At 41.2% G+C, this 15,288-nt stretch overlaps 1 protein-coding gene and 1 pseudogene across 1 annotated transcript; one reads left to right on the top strand and one right to left on the bottom strand.

Moving 5' to 3' along the window:
- The window catches only part of LOC133493373 (CASP8 and FADD-like apoptosis regulator), a 37,344-nt pseudogene that overhangs the window by 10,462 nt on the left and 11,594 nt on the right, over positions 1-15,288 (bottom strand).
- Positions 971-4,637, top strand: LOC133493396 (cellular retinoic acid-binding protein 2-like). Its single transcript, XM_061806713.1, has 4 exons — positions 971-1,426; positions 3,077-3,255; positions 3,509-3,625; positions 3,724-4,637. Exons 1-4 carry the CDS (start codon positions 1,345-1,347, stop codon positions 3,772-3,774), a joined length of 429 nt encoding a protein of 142 aa, XP_061662697.1. The 5' UTR covers positions 971-1,344; the 3' UTR covers positions 3,775-4,637.

The following is a 15,288-nucleotide window of genomic DNA, read 5'->3' as shown; positions in this document are numbered from 1 at the left end:
TCTCGCTCCCCCTCTCCTGGTCCGAATACACAAACAGCAGGTGCCAAATCTTGGAGAGATAGTGCCTTGGAGAAATAAGAGTATTCAAAAATGTCAAAAGCATTACTTATAAAAAAAATAATGGATGAAAATACCTGTGAATACAGGTCTCTGTTAGGTTGTTTTCCAGGATTCTGGGCATCTATTCTGATTTAAACCCGATTTGATATTTATTTTGGTAATCTATAGAGTAGTCATTTTGAGCCCAGTGAGGAGGTAATCTCCAAATTATTTTGACAAATAAATTATACACACACAAAAAAACAACAACTGGTATGCAGCCCAAAAGTCAGATTTATCCGCACACAAAAACAAACAAATGTCCAAATGGGACCAGTGGGATTAATAGGTGTTGGACGCCTCCAGGTGGAAGTCCTTGCTAGTTGTTTGTTGAAAGTTCACCAGCCCATTACCTGTACACTAAAGGCGGTTATCAGATTTCACATTTCAGATGTTGGAAGCCTGGGAGGGTATTCAACCAAAATTCCTCTGTTCATTTGAGGAAATCAATTGTAATTTGGTGACATGGTGGAACATCTGTAGAGCGTTGACTTTACAGTTCTGAGGGCTGGGGTTCAAATCCCAGCCCCACCTGTGTGGAGTTTGCATGTTCTTCCCCTGCCTTTGTTGGTTTTCTCTCGGCACCCCCAGTTTCCTCCCACATCCCCCAAAACATGCATTAATGTGAGACTCTAAATTGCCTCCAAGTGTGATAGTGAGTGCAACTGTTGGCTGTCTCCATGTGCCCTGGAGTTGGCTGGCAACCAGTTCAGGGTGTACCTCGCCTCCTGCCCGATGAGAGCTCAGATAGGATCCAGCACTCCCGCGACCCTCGTGAGGATAAGCAGCTCAGAAAATAGATGGATGGATATCTTTCACCTTCTGTTGGTTGCTACCAAGCAGTGAAACACATTCTGGCGTCAACGTTACACAAAGTTAGAACAACAAAACAATGTGTGTTCATGGGAATTTTAGGTCAGCCTATGTCATATTTCAGTTTTTAGGTTGAGATGGCACAAAGTTACGGTTCTTTGATATGATATTCAAAACAGCTACCAGTGTGGCAGATCCTATTTTTTCCATCTGGAATCCAAACGTCTCACCTTGCTGATGGAGGGTGCATCAGCAAGAGCGCTCCTTGCTCTTCTTATTGGCTGCAACTTCTTCACATCCAGGCAAGCTATTGGCCAATAGAAAAGACCCAGATGCAAGCGAGAGGAGTGGACTTTGCAGACCTGGTTCACAGCGACACACGCACGCATACGTTGTGCAGAAAGAAACCATCCACACAGATCGATTGTCAAGATGGAGAATAAAATCCCGGACTTCTCTGGAAAATGGAAAATGAAGTCGTCTGCAAATTTTGAAGAGCTGTTGAAAGCGCTGGGTGAGTAAAGACCCTTTTAAAGACCCTTAAATTCAGTATACTCTCACTGAAATCTTTCCAAGTGGAGATTGTTGTAGTAAATGGAAAATACTTGTATTAATTTCTTTTGACTGTCGATAAAACTACCCATCCATTTATGTCAGATTCTCTTCTGTTACGTCGGTGACAACTGTATGACATAACGTGTGATTGCATGTCTGCAATCACGCCACATCGGAAGAACCAACAAAACTGTTCACAATATCTCACTTCAAATGCGAACAATCACTTATGTCGCTGCAAATGCTCTTCGTATCAAATTAAAGGCCAAGACTGCTTGTTAGCTAGAACTGCATTAGAGAGGTCAGGAAGGGGCCAACTAGTGGCATCCATTAAAAATCAAAAGACAAACAACCTGTGGAGGAATGTTAGATTCATCTGAAGCAGGGTCCTCCTCATGCAGATGTAATTAGAGTCAGTGTAAACGGAACTGAGCCTAGACGAGGGCCCCTGCAGCCATCCAGCAGCTATGAGACAGGCTTCCCTGCGCGACCCGGGGCCTCCCCGACCTGAATCGAATGTGGTATGTGCGTGCTGTGCTTACCTTAAAGAATGTTGTCCATTTCCTTTTTCAACAACTAGTACAAATATCCGCGCATGCATGTTGCAACAAAACATACGGTGCATCACAAATAAATATTTCAGTTTTAATCGGTTGTAAAAATTATTTTTAAATTCAACCTAGTTGGAGGACCACTAGCACTCATCCAGTGTGAATGACTGGATATCATTAGAATTTGTAAACTGTACAAGTATATGTGACTTGGATGTGTCTAGCTCATAAAAGTAAATCATAAAATGGTCCCAAAAGGCAATTCTCTCGTGTTTTACATTCCAGTTAAAGCTGCAGCTCATAAATGTGACATCCTACATTATTATGTCATGCTTATGATGTCGCATCCTAAAATTGCTGCATAGATGACCAGCAACAATGGTCAGCTGCAGAATTATTTATGCGTTACTGCCCTAAATTAAACCAAAATTTAATAGCATGAGGAATTTTGTTGTCATGCTGCATTTTATTTTGATGCTCGTTTTTTTCTCTTGAGATTTATACTTCCGTGACACAAGTCGTGACTGTCAAAAATGGTTTCAGTCACAATGTTTTTGATTAAACTTTTTTTGTTTTTAAATAAAAAAAGAAAAGAAAACTCACATGAGTACAGCTGAATAAGTACTGACACAAGGTTGCCTCTTTTTTTAATTTTTTTTTTTTTTTTTACAAATCTGCTAAGGTGTTCCAACCTTGTTGGGAAGTTAACTGAGTTGAGTTCACTTTGAATTATTGTTCCAAAGTCAAAGCATACCTAATAAAACCTTGTTGGGAAGTTAACTGAGTTGAGTTCACTTTGAATTATTGTTCCAAAGTCAAAGCATACCTAATAAGTAGGGTCACTTGTACCTCAAGGCACCACTGTATTTTATTATCTGATGGAGCAGCAAGACTAAAAAAAAAATGGCAATGGGTCACCGTCCTAAGCCACGTTGATGGTCAATTGTATTACCCCAAACCACAAGCTGCAAAAAGGGTGGAACTTGGCAGTAACTATTTGGAGTGATGCAAAACACAGCTGTCTATTTGACCTAGCTTCTTTGTTCCTTCGTGCTCAGGTGTGAATGTGTTTGTGAGGAAAATTGCTGTAGCGGCAGCGTCCAGTCCTGCAGTGGAAATCACCCAGCAGGGGGAAAGTCTGTCCATCAAAACATCCACTAACATCCGCACAACCTTTGTCTCCTTCACTGTGGGTCAGTCTTTCAATGAGACCACCGTCGATGGACGCCCCTGCATGGTATTCAACGTTGAGTATTAGAACATGTATTCTTACCTGAGTGCAAAAGACTAAGAGTTGGACAGACAAGAAAAAAATGTGGAAATCATTGTGGTGGACACGTGATACTGCAAGGCTCTGGTCTTAGTTTTGATACTTGGTGGTAAAGGACCCATGACCACTGACAGGCCATTGGGGGAAACTGTAATTAATGTAAGGGTTTTGTGCTGAATAAACCTGAAATGCTTTTTTGTTGTTTCTGTCTTTTGTGAAGAGTTTTCCAGCATGGGCATCACAGAGCAAGATCAGTTGCGAACAGACTTTACAGAAAGGGGAGGGACCCAAGACAGCCTGGACTCGACAGCTGACTAATGATGGAGAGCTAATACTGGTAAATCATTTGAGTGAAGATTTATTTCCAAATACATAGATAAATCGTGATTATTCAGTAAAAGGCTTAACGGATTTTCTTTTTTTTTTTTTCCCCAGACAATGACAGCAGGCAATGTTATCTGCACCAGAGTTTATGAAAGGGAATGAGGAAATGACAACACTGTCATCTAATACTCCTCCTTTGTGCCTCGAACATACCTCATGGTTCCTCATCTTGCTCTTCCCTTTGTCTTCAGAGAGAGGTCACTCTGGGTCAGCTCAAGTTACACCCGAAGAAAATGATTTCATCTACAAAATGTGTTCATCACTTTGGTCAGGAGTGTCAAACTCATTTTTGTCGAGGGCTGCATTGTAGTTATGGTTTCCCTCAGAGGGCCGTTATTACTGTGAAACGATAAAGATCTTTAACCGCCTCATAATATTGACACATGACCTTTTTGAACTAGTTTTGTAATCAGAAATCAAGGGTAATGGGTTTTTCAACTATTGTTGATGTCTGGTAACACAAAAATGCTTGCAATATCTAAATGTTATCATTTATAACAATTTGAAATTTTTGTTCAGATTTTAATAACAATCATGGAAGTTGATACACATGATTTGGCTTTGCAGGTCACATGAAAATCATGTGGCGGGCCGGATCTGGCCACCAGGCCTTGAGTTTGACACCTGTGACTTGGGTTATAATTACACAATTGCTTGGATTCTTAGTTCCCCCAGTTCCAAATTATTAACCTTGAAAACGTGGGGACAGACTTTTCATGAAAATTTTCAAATGTGTCCCTTGATCTGCTATGGAGATACTTAACAATAAATTAATTATTATATATTACTTTTATCGATACGGAGAAATCTCAGCATGTGGAAGCTGTTATAGCAAAGGTGGTCTATTTTATTCATCAATTATTTCAAGTTAAGTCCAAAATTCCATAGGTTAATTTTTGTATCACCAAACCTGAATGGAGTATCGATGAATCAAAAAAAGATAATAAATTAATTATCGATTTGTTCATTTTGTGCATTTTTTGTAACTTTTAACTACAAGATTTTTTTTTAACAACAAATACCAACTTAATGTAGAATGAAGAATTATTGTACACTTAATATTTGTGTGCCACAGTTTTCCATGACTTCTGATTTCAAATAGAATCATCTATCACTATCAGTTTTGGGAGCAATTTTGTTTATGAATTAAGATGTGGAAGTTACTATACATTTATATGATTTTCATATTTCTAAGAGCCCTCTAATGGAAATCATAATTGAGATGTGGCCCATGAATTATGTTTAATGGAGCCCACCCCATAACACACTTTGAGAACCACTATTTGAGGCTTTTCTTTCAGACATAATTTTTCTTTGCATCTGACCCCCGGATTGATGCATTTAATATTGTGGGGGGAAAATGTTGATTAACAACAATCACACGTAAACATCTTTACACTACTGGGGCCAAGTACGTTGGTGGTGACAACTTTGTACTTACACAAGGTGACATTTTTACAATTTTTACTTCATGCAAGACCACAATAGATTTGAATGCAACATGTGATTGAAATGTAGACCTGCGGCTTATAATACAATACATACAATTGGTATAATTGCAAATAAATGTTAAGTATCTTTAATACTCAAATTTGATGGACTTTAAAAAGTTGTTTTCAACATGGTGGAGGGCAAGAAACCAAATGGAGAAAACTGGCCAAAACCACAACCCGCAAGAAAAGGGACACTGGGGTATAAATGCTCAGATAAATACTTTGTACTCAATGACCTCAAGGAGTGCAAGTGCCCACTCTGAATGAATGCAAGTTCTCTAATCACTTTCATGTATCACGTTGAAGGTTTTCAATGGCCCCGTTCAACCATACCACACCATTTTGGTGAGGGGAGAGAAAAAAAACATTTTACTGCACTCCAGAGTGGATGGAATGTTCTCTACTCTTTTCTCTATTAAAAAAATGGTATGCACATGTTGAATCTACCTAAATGACGGCCCTTGATGAAAAGTTGTGTTCCCTGGAGGAGAATTTTAAACCATTCAATCCTTCCTTGTAACCAGGTCATTTTCCACACAGAACCATGGTCCCAGTTCATTCCTCCAGCAGTGATGTAATGGGGGAGTGTGTGAAGCATAATCACCTTTGGAATGGTGAGGTGTTCCAGATGCATCCCACCGGGAGGAGACCCAGGGATGATCCACGACACAATAGAGAAATGATCTATCTCAGATGCCCTGGGAACACCTCCGGATCTCTCCACAAGGCCAGGATGAAGTTTCTGGGGAGAGGGAAGTCCGGGGATCACTGGTCATCGCAAGTCAGCAAGGATTTGCTTGTGTTCCCTGTATTTTGTAATAATTTGCTCAGGTCAAGTGATTGAGAGTGATTGAAAGAGTATCCTCCCAACCTCCCTCCATCCAAATTACCTGTTATAGATTAGAGTTTGTCCTAACGAGTTGTGGTCGGCGATATTTTATTGATGCTTACTTTCCCGGAGATGTGCAGTTGTGTACACTTGGTACAGGGACGTTTGATTAGAAAAACTGCTACATTCTGTACACATTAAAACAGTGAAGAAAATAAGTATTTGAACAGTCTGCTATATTGCAAGTTCTCCCACTTAGAAATCATGGAGTGGTCTGAAATTTTCATCGTAGGTGCATATCCACTGTGGGAGAGATAATCTAAAAAGAAAAATCCAGAAATCACAATGTATTAATTTTTTATACTATTTATTTGTGTGATACAGCTGCAAATAAGTATTTGAACACCTGTCAATCAGCTAGAATTCTGACCCTCAAAGACCTGTTTGTCTGTCTTTAAAGGTCCACCTCCACTTCATGTATTATCCTGAATCAGATGCACCTGTGTGAGGTTGTTAGCTGCATAAAGACACCTGTCCACCCCATACAATCATTAAGACTCAAACTTGTAACATGGCCAAGACCAAAGAGCTGTCCAAAGACACCAGAGATAAAATTGTACAACTCCATACGGCTGGAAAGGGCTTCGGAGAAATTGCCAAGCAGCTTGGTGAAAAAAGATCCACTGTTGGAGCAATCATTGGAAAATGGAAGAAGCTAAACATGACCGTCAATCTCAATCGGAGTGGATCCCCATGCAAGATATCACCTCGTGGGGTCTCAATGATCCATAGATAGGTGACGAATCAGCCCAGGAATACACGACAGGAGTTGGTCAATGACCTGAAAAGAGCTGGGACCACCCTTTCCAAGGTGACTGTTGGTAATACACTAAGACGTTATGGTTCGAAATCATGCATGGCACGGAAGGTTCCCCTGCTTAAACCAGCAGATGTCAAGACCTCTTAAGTTTGCCAAAGACCATTTGGATGATACAGAGGAGTCATGGGAGAAAGTTTTGTGGTCAGATGAGAACAATATGGAACTTTTTGGTCATAATTCCGCTAACCTTGTTTGGAGGAAGACGAATGATGAGTTCCAGCCGAGGAACACCATCCCTACTGTGAAGCATTGGGGTGGTAGCATCTTGCTTTGGGGGTAATTTTCTGCACATGGGATAGGACGAGTGCACTGTATTAAGAAGAGGATGACCGCAGCCATGTATTGTGAGATTTTGGGGAACAACTTCTTTCCCTCAGTCAGAGCATTGAAGATGGGTTGTGGCTGGGTCTTTCAACATGACAATGACCCAAAGCACACAGCCAGGAAAACCGAAGAGTGGCACCGTAAGAAGCACATCATTACAGGGTTCATACTCAGTGTGACCAAGAAAATTTAAGGGCTTTTTAGGGTCATTCTTAGGGGCTGACACGAAAAATTTAGGGCTGACACGGAAAAAAATTAGGGCCAACACGAAAAATTTAGGGCCATCGTGGGAAATCAATAGTAAGGAAAAAAGACTCACCCAATGGTGCCATCAACCGTCCTTGGTTCATCAAATGTTCCAGTACCTCAGTACCTGTGACAGTGACCACCTGTCAACCCTTGTGGTAGTTCTCATTGATATGACCATTGTCAATGTCTTCACATAACAGTCTACAGAAAAACAGATTCTAACTACAATTATAACTATATACACAAATGTCTTCTACTGATGACTGTCTCAGCACCCCTACTCTAGCTCCTTGAGCCTACCCATTGCCTCCTCTATTTGTTGCTGCAGAGGTGCCAAAGTGGCTCTCTTGTCCTTTGCTCTGCCTCTGAGTGCATTGGCCTTGGTGATAAACCTCAGATTCCTCTTTTCTTCTGCCTCCTCACACAGCCTGTCAGCATTCTCAATAAGTGTTGATATGTCAGTCTCTATTCTGGCTTTTTTGGCTTTGAGGCAGTAGAGATGAAACGTGGGCAGCAATGCCAAATGTAGCCAGGTACGAAGTCTTCCTTTCCCCACAGTGGTAGTTTTTAGCAATGTCACTGTCTGGGAACATGACTGCAAACACTTTTAAATTATTTTCGCAAGATTTGTAACTGTAATGGCTGCAGATCACTTTTAAAGTCCACACGATCTCTGCCTTTAACGAGTCCGTCTTCGTGTATTGAACTATGTTCATAAAGCCTGACTTCTGGCTGGTTGAAGTCGATGGCTGAACAACTGTCGGTGCGCATGCACTGCCAGTACCACTGCCTAAAGTTGATGCTTCACTATCTTGATATTTTAGAAACAAATTCATACCAACGGAAGATGAGAGTCTTCGCCAAATCAGCGTCTCTTCTGTTTTTCCAGTGTGACTCCAGCGCTTTGACGTCCATTTTTCAAGCTGGGAACTCTGCTTGCACAGATGGCAGTAAAACATGTGCCGATCTTTTGGATCTTGACGAACCCAGCTCCCAAACTCCTTACTTTCAACCCAAGCATCTTGAAAAATGCACTTCCCCATGATACAAGTTGGATCGATGAATGAACTACACCACGTCGTAACGAAGACGAAGTGAAAGGCCTACTCACGGAAAAAACAATGGAATATCGACAAGATGGCGACTAGTTGTCAACACGGTGACTTCCGTTGACAATTTCCGGCTGTTTTGGATGCTAGACGGATCGTTATTTTTTTTTTTTAAATAAAAGATTATTTTTTTAGTTATTTATTTTTTTAGGGAGAATTTTTAGAGGTCTTCCCTTTGATTTTTTTTAATTTAAGGCCTTTTTAGGGGCTTGGCCGGTTTTCGCGGGTTTTTAAGGACTTTTAGGAGCCCCTAAATGCACCTTCGAAAATTTAGGCGTTTTTAGGGACTTTTAGGGCCGCGTGCGAACCCTGATCAAGGTTCTGGTGTGGCCTAGCCAGTCTCCAGACCTAAGAAAATCTTTGGAGGGAGCTGAAACTCCATGTTTCTCAGGGACAGCCCAGAAACCTGTCTGATCTAGAGAAGATCTGTGTGGAGGAGTGGATCAAAATCCCCCCTGGAGTGTTTGCAAACCTGGTGAACAACTACAGGAAACGTTCGACCTCTTCAATTACGAATAAAGGCTACTATAGGTGTTCAAATACTTATTTGCAGCTGTATCACACAAGTAAATCATTTAAAAAAAAAAAATCACACATTGTGATTTATGGATTTTTCTTTTTACATTATCTCTCTCACAGTGGACATGTACCTACGATGAAAATATCAGACACCTCCATGATTTCTAAGTGGGAGAAGTTGCAATATAGCAGGGTGTTCAAATACTTATTTTCTTCACTGTATCAGAATCAGAATCAGCTTTATTGGACAAGTATTAGAGTTTTATGACATCATGATGTATATTGATTCAGGTGAGGTATTTTTGTTCATAAAGTGTACATGGAGAAGTTGCAAAGTCAATGCAGTGATTGAAAATACAATTTCTTCACCCCTTTGAAAGCAAATGGGTGAGGGGTGAACTCATATAATATGACTTTACACCAAACAGACTTAAGTGTGTGCAAGCATACAGATAGATAGCTGGATTTGAGCATTTTTAATTCCATTCTGAACAAAGTCAGTGAAGGAATTTTGGGTCAGTCAGCTTTCCTAATCGCTCGGTAGATTGGGACAAAGGGCAACCTATATATGTTGACGCTTAACCTTTCAAAGCCTTAACTTTAAATTCACCACACAGGTTATTTGCCTTCTAAAGAGCTACGTAAAGTCAATGATTCATTGGTGGTTATGGTCAAAATTTCCCAGTATGGGATGTGATCACTGGGCTGAATTTTCAGGCTTGCAATCCAGTACACTGGATCTCTTGTCCTTGGGGTCTTAAATATGCAAGGGTGGGTCTTCTCTGCGAATTGGTTGCAGATTGCTTGTGAAGGCTATGCTTTATTTTAGATGGAAATAGGAGGGGGGTTAGGTGGTGGTGGGTTTGGGGGACCAAAACTATTCAATAAGAGTCCAAGAGTCCCACTCCCAACATTTTTCTGTTCCGCATTTGCACGGTGAACCCTAAGGTTTTATAAATTAAAAATATATAAACGCATGAAAATGCTGCAAACTGAAGCATTTTCACTGTATAGACAAAAATCAGAGAGTACAAGGAAAGGAACTGTTGGATAGACTTCATACGTGACTGAATCACTTGACTACCCTCACCCATGTGACCTCATGTAACTTGGAGAGAAATATTGTGCATGGATTAGAAGGATAATGAGCCATTTAGAAAACCTGAATTTAATAGAGTGCTGACAAAGACCAAAATTACAGCACCAGGTATGCCTCAAATATGTTATTTAAAGATTTGAAAGAACCATAAGGATAGTTTCGGACCCCATTATAATAAAAATGTAGGAGAGTGCATAGCTGTCAGAAAGTTGGAAAAAAGATATAAACAATTAAAAAAAACAAGAGGGTCACATAAAACCAGATAGAATTTTATATATTATGCATAAAATCAAATGAGTGTAAATTCATGGGAAAAATGATTACTGATATACTCATATATTTGTAAAAAAAAAATACAAGTACCTAAAAATACACAGTGTGGTTTTAAAAGGCGAAGAGAGTATGTTGTTCCTAACTATTTTGATCCACTGAAAGTGTATGACATGATGTGTGGAGAAAGATTATTAATTTAATTAAGTAAATTGGGGATCAGAGGGGAAGATTAGAGCTGGACTAAAGATTTTCCAAAGGCCAAAAACAATTGGAGTACGAAAGACATATTCAGGCAGCATGGTGAGGCAGCTGTAGAGGGTTGGTCTCACAGTTCTGAGTACAGAGTTTCAAATCCCGGACCCAACTGTGAGGAGTTTGCATGTTCTCCCCATGCCTGCGTGGGTTTTCTCCGAGCACTCCGGATTCCTCCCACATCCCAAAAACATGCAACAATTGGACACTCTAAATTGTGTGATTGTGAGTGGGACTCCTGTCTGTCTCCATGTGCCCAGGAATTGGCTGACAACCAGTTTAGAGTGTACCTCGCCTCCTGCCCAATGACACCCGGGATAAGCTCCAGCACTCCCGGGACCCTCGTGAGGATAAGCGGCTCAAAAAATGGATGGAAGAAATACTCACGTAAATATGTACAACTGAACATCACAAGGAAGTATTATTAGTTCACTGTTATTTTAATGAATGGTAAATTATGGTTTGGGGAATAGGGAATGAGATGAATGCATTAGTTTATGTCACACTGTATGACAAACGTTCACGATGGCAACCAACCAACCATCCATCCATCTTCGAAGTTTATCCTCAGTAGCCAGCCTTAAATACATAATCCATCAAGGGGTGAGAGTGACATCTACTGTGATAATCGTGAAAGTGCATGAGTTTTTAAATTTACCTCGAGATACTATTGAAAAAGGGACTTCTGAATCTGTGCGTTCAAACCGCCAGCCAATTTTTTACATTTATTTTCAATTGCTGAAACACTCTCCTTGAAACCAACACCCAGTGTCTCAATAACTCAAACAAAAATCAGCAAATGAAAAAAAAAAAAAGACACTTCCTGAAAAACCAAAACTGCAGAAATAATCTCTAATGTTCACAATAGCATTTTTGCATAACAAAAACATTGTTTAGCAATGGTGGTTGAAAACAAAAGACAAATACCAAACAATACTAGGCTTACAAGTAAAATTGAAAAATGATGTAATGAAATAACTAGTGCACAAGACTAAATAGTTATTTTGCAAACGTACATGATCCAAACAGCGATTGGATCAAAGCATAATTGTGGGAAATTGTACAATTCAAACTTGGGCACGGCGGTTCTTCTGATTGTACTGAATCACTTCAATCAGTTTAAAAACATTCGTTCACCGAATCAGTTCAGCTAATGTCCCAATCCAGGTTCATTCATCTGCCACCCCGGCTTTCTGCCCAGTCACCTGTCATCTGATTCGTGGAAATTGTCTTTGAATGTTGAGAAGCAAAAAAATAACAATAATAATAAAAAGACTAAATATATTATAGACACGGAGGGAATGACATGTACCTACAGTATCTACATTTATTAATTTACATTTATTTTAAATACAGTATGTATGCTTGTTTTCATGTGCTTGGTCGGACTCAAAATTAGCCGTTAGCATGAAGAAACAGCTGCTCATAAATGCTAGCCTTGAGAGGACATCAGGACTTGCGGCTAAAATCACTCGTGAGTACGATCACTGCAAAGTATGTAGTTCATTGGGGGGGGGGGGGGAATCACTTACTGTACTCGTGCATCGCTATTTTGCGGATTACAAGCAAAGAAATCTCATCCGTTCCTCGGTACACAAGTACAGCAGTTTGATTTAGTAATCACTCTTAAGTTCCTCAGTACACAAGCTCACTGGACAAATAACTGTTCGTTTAAGTCCCCTGCCTGCATATTTGTCGAAGATTCAGAAGTGACAGACCGCTTCAATAGTTGCATTTCCCCTCACGGCGGCCATAAAAAAAAGGAACGAATCATTTCATAAATCTATTCAGTTCAGTTCGTTTACCAAAAAGATTTATTGGCAAAAGAAACAGGATGCGAGACTACCGGTAAGTTATTTTTCCTTCCTCCAGTTTGGTGACGATGTCGTCCTTGACGCCAACAGCTGGAACACGCATTTGTAGCGGCCTTTCGCAACATTACTCAACTCCGCTGTCAGATGAACGGTCTTCTGGAAGTTTCCGTTGGGTTTGGTAAGGTTCTCTCCCATTTCCACGTCCTCGTGTGGCTCCTCCCCGTCTTTCCTCCAAAATAGGGCGGTCGGGGGATGAGAGAAACCTGTCACACGACTGGAGAGGACTGCATCCCCCCACCCCACAAAGTGAGGTACCTGTTCTCAGGAAGTCCATCCAAGTGGTCATGTGCTTCCTCAACAGGGAAAGACAAATCTCAGTGCAGCAATGCTTCTCCAACTCAAACGAAATCAAGTCTTCTCCATCGTAACTGTAATGTTGCCAGCCATCAACCTCATCGGTCTTGTCGTCCGATTCGCATCACCGACGTCACCTGGAACATCTGAATGCCTGTGTCAGGGCGTGGCCAGGCATGGGACTTCCTCCGGCAGGAGCTCCTCACCTGCGTGTCATTGGCTCTAATGGACCTTTCTGACCTGCCAAGCACTCGTACAATAATAGCCAATCAGATAGCCGCATTGTCTTAGTGTCATTTGACCTTTTTCAAATGTGAGTGACTGATGTATTAAGTATCATGCACATTTAATTAATATTACTGAATATTTTCCCCTATCATTATTGGAGCAAATGAAAATTTCACAAAAGAATGTTAGCTCGAGAAATGTACATTTTATTGAAAACATTTGTCTATTTCAAATATTATGATTTTGAAAATATATGTAACTCTAAATTGTCCCTAGGTGTGATAGTGAGTGAGGCTTTTTGTCTCAATGTGTCCTGCGATTATTGCTGGAAATGACATTGCTTTAGGATTTTAAAAAAAAATCATTTAGCCAGTTTATCTCAACGGTGTTGTTTAAAGTATGGAGAGTTAGATAATCAGCCCCACTATCACCATAGTTATTCATTCAGTCTTCTTTCACATGGTGTGTTCTATTTTCCAATGAGAAATTAAACAGAAGCATGTAAATCTTATTGCCCCGTCACACCATGACGTTCTGGCCGGCGTCCTATAGCGTTTTAGGAAACATTGGTAGTCGCCCATGGTCGCCGGGATAGCTCCAGAGTAGCGTAGTTTCCACGCCAGTGAACGTCAATGATCGCTGGGAATCGGCGGAGAACACCAGTCCGGATAAAAAGTTTTGAACATGCACAAAAGTTCTCACTGAGACCAGTGTTCATCAACGTTTAATTTTAAAGTTCAAGAACATCCGTGGAACGTTTTACTAAGGTTCGCTAAGCGTTGCACGCGTTTGCCTATCGTTAGTCAGTCGTAACTCTAGCTTTACTTGGTTGTTACTTAATCGTTTGCTTTGCAGTGAACGACTCACTGGCAACCTGTCAACGCCCACTGAACAATCCCCTAGCGCACACAGCGTGTAACCAAAGTGAAACGAACATCGTTTGGTGTCCATTGAGCGTCATTCGAGCGTTTCCCGAACTTCTATGCATATGGGTATATAAACCGATGCTTTGTAAAAGCATGGTCCATTTAATATTAAGATACAGTAGAGATCACATACAATGGAAGATCCAGAAAGCAGCAGTTCGTTTTCGCGGAAAAACTCCACCAGACTATTCTCAACAGCCCGGTCCAGGATCCTGCAATCCTTTCTCTGCTTCTTTTGTCTCTTTGTCGGACAGTCCTCACTGGGGTTTGCAAGGTGTTTAGGGTCCCCAGGCAGTGTCACATGGTGCGTGACTTCGCGGACGTGCTCTTCCTCCTGCTGTTGTTTTTCCTCCAAACACATTGCTCGTGATGAAAGAGGTTTAGCTTTCTTCCTAGCAGCGCGAGTTGCTGAAGTCCGCGCCCTAACTTTTTTTCTACTCGGCGGCATGATGGTCACTGTTCTAACTCAGGACAACAACTGACTATGAATTTTCCAACGTTTTAGTGCCGGTCGAACTGTAAAAATTACACGCCAGCAAAACGCTTTTCTGTAGTTATCCATCCATTGGTCACACGCTCAACACACTCGTCTTACGTTGACAAATCGCTCACACGCTAATGGTTTTTAGGGGTATCTTATTTGATCGCTGTTGCACGCTCTTCGTGCGCTACACACGTTAATCACACGGCACATGTGTCATCCACGTTTGAGTTCGCTGAAAAATAGAACGATTGAAATGTTCAGAGGACGTTGACCAGAACGTCATGGTGTGACGGAGCCTTGAATAAGAAGTTTGTGTAAATATATCCACAGCTAATAGAGAGGGGCTAGGAAGGGCATCCGGCGTAAAGCCAAACAAATATGCGTTCATCTAAGATGACACACTGTGGGGACCCCTAACGGGACAAGCCAAACAGAAGACGAAGGCAGAAGATATAAACATAACAGGAAGGGGGGAGACATGAAGCGTGCCAGCCTGAGGGTGTAACATTTTTTTACCCGGGTATAAAGCAAAAACAGAAGAGACGGGAGCATGAGCGAGGGGGGGGGGGGGGGGGGGGGGGGGAGGGGCGGTCCCCTTTTCTCCCTTTGTCCTTCTACTCGGTTCCGCTTCGCTATTCTCTTTCCTTCTTCCCTTTCCCCAACATTTGTCTTATATTCTCAACCTCGACTCTTGCCTTTCGAGTTCTGCATACACTCGGGTATTTTTGGTTTTCTCTCCCAAGTTCGCTGCGTTTCCGGTTTCCTCTTTGCGTTCGGTTACTC

Source organism: Syngnathoides biaculeatus, chromosome 20, assembly GCF_019802595.1.
Source record: "Syngnathoides biaculeatus isolate LvHL_M chromosome 20, ASM1980259v1, whole genome shotgun sequence".
In the NCBI taxonomy this organism is placed as follows: domain Eukaryota; kingdom Metazoa; phylum Chordata; class Actinopteri; order Syngnathiformes; family Syngnathidae; genus Syngnathoides; species Syngnathoides biaculeatus.
This window is presented reverse-complemented; position numbering and strand designations above follow the sequence as displayed.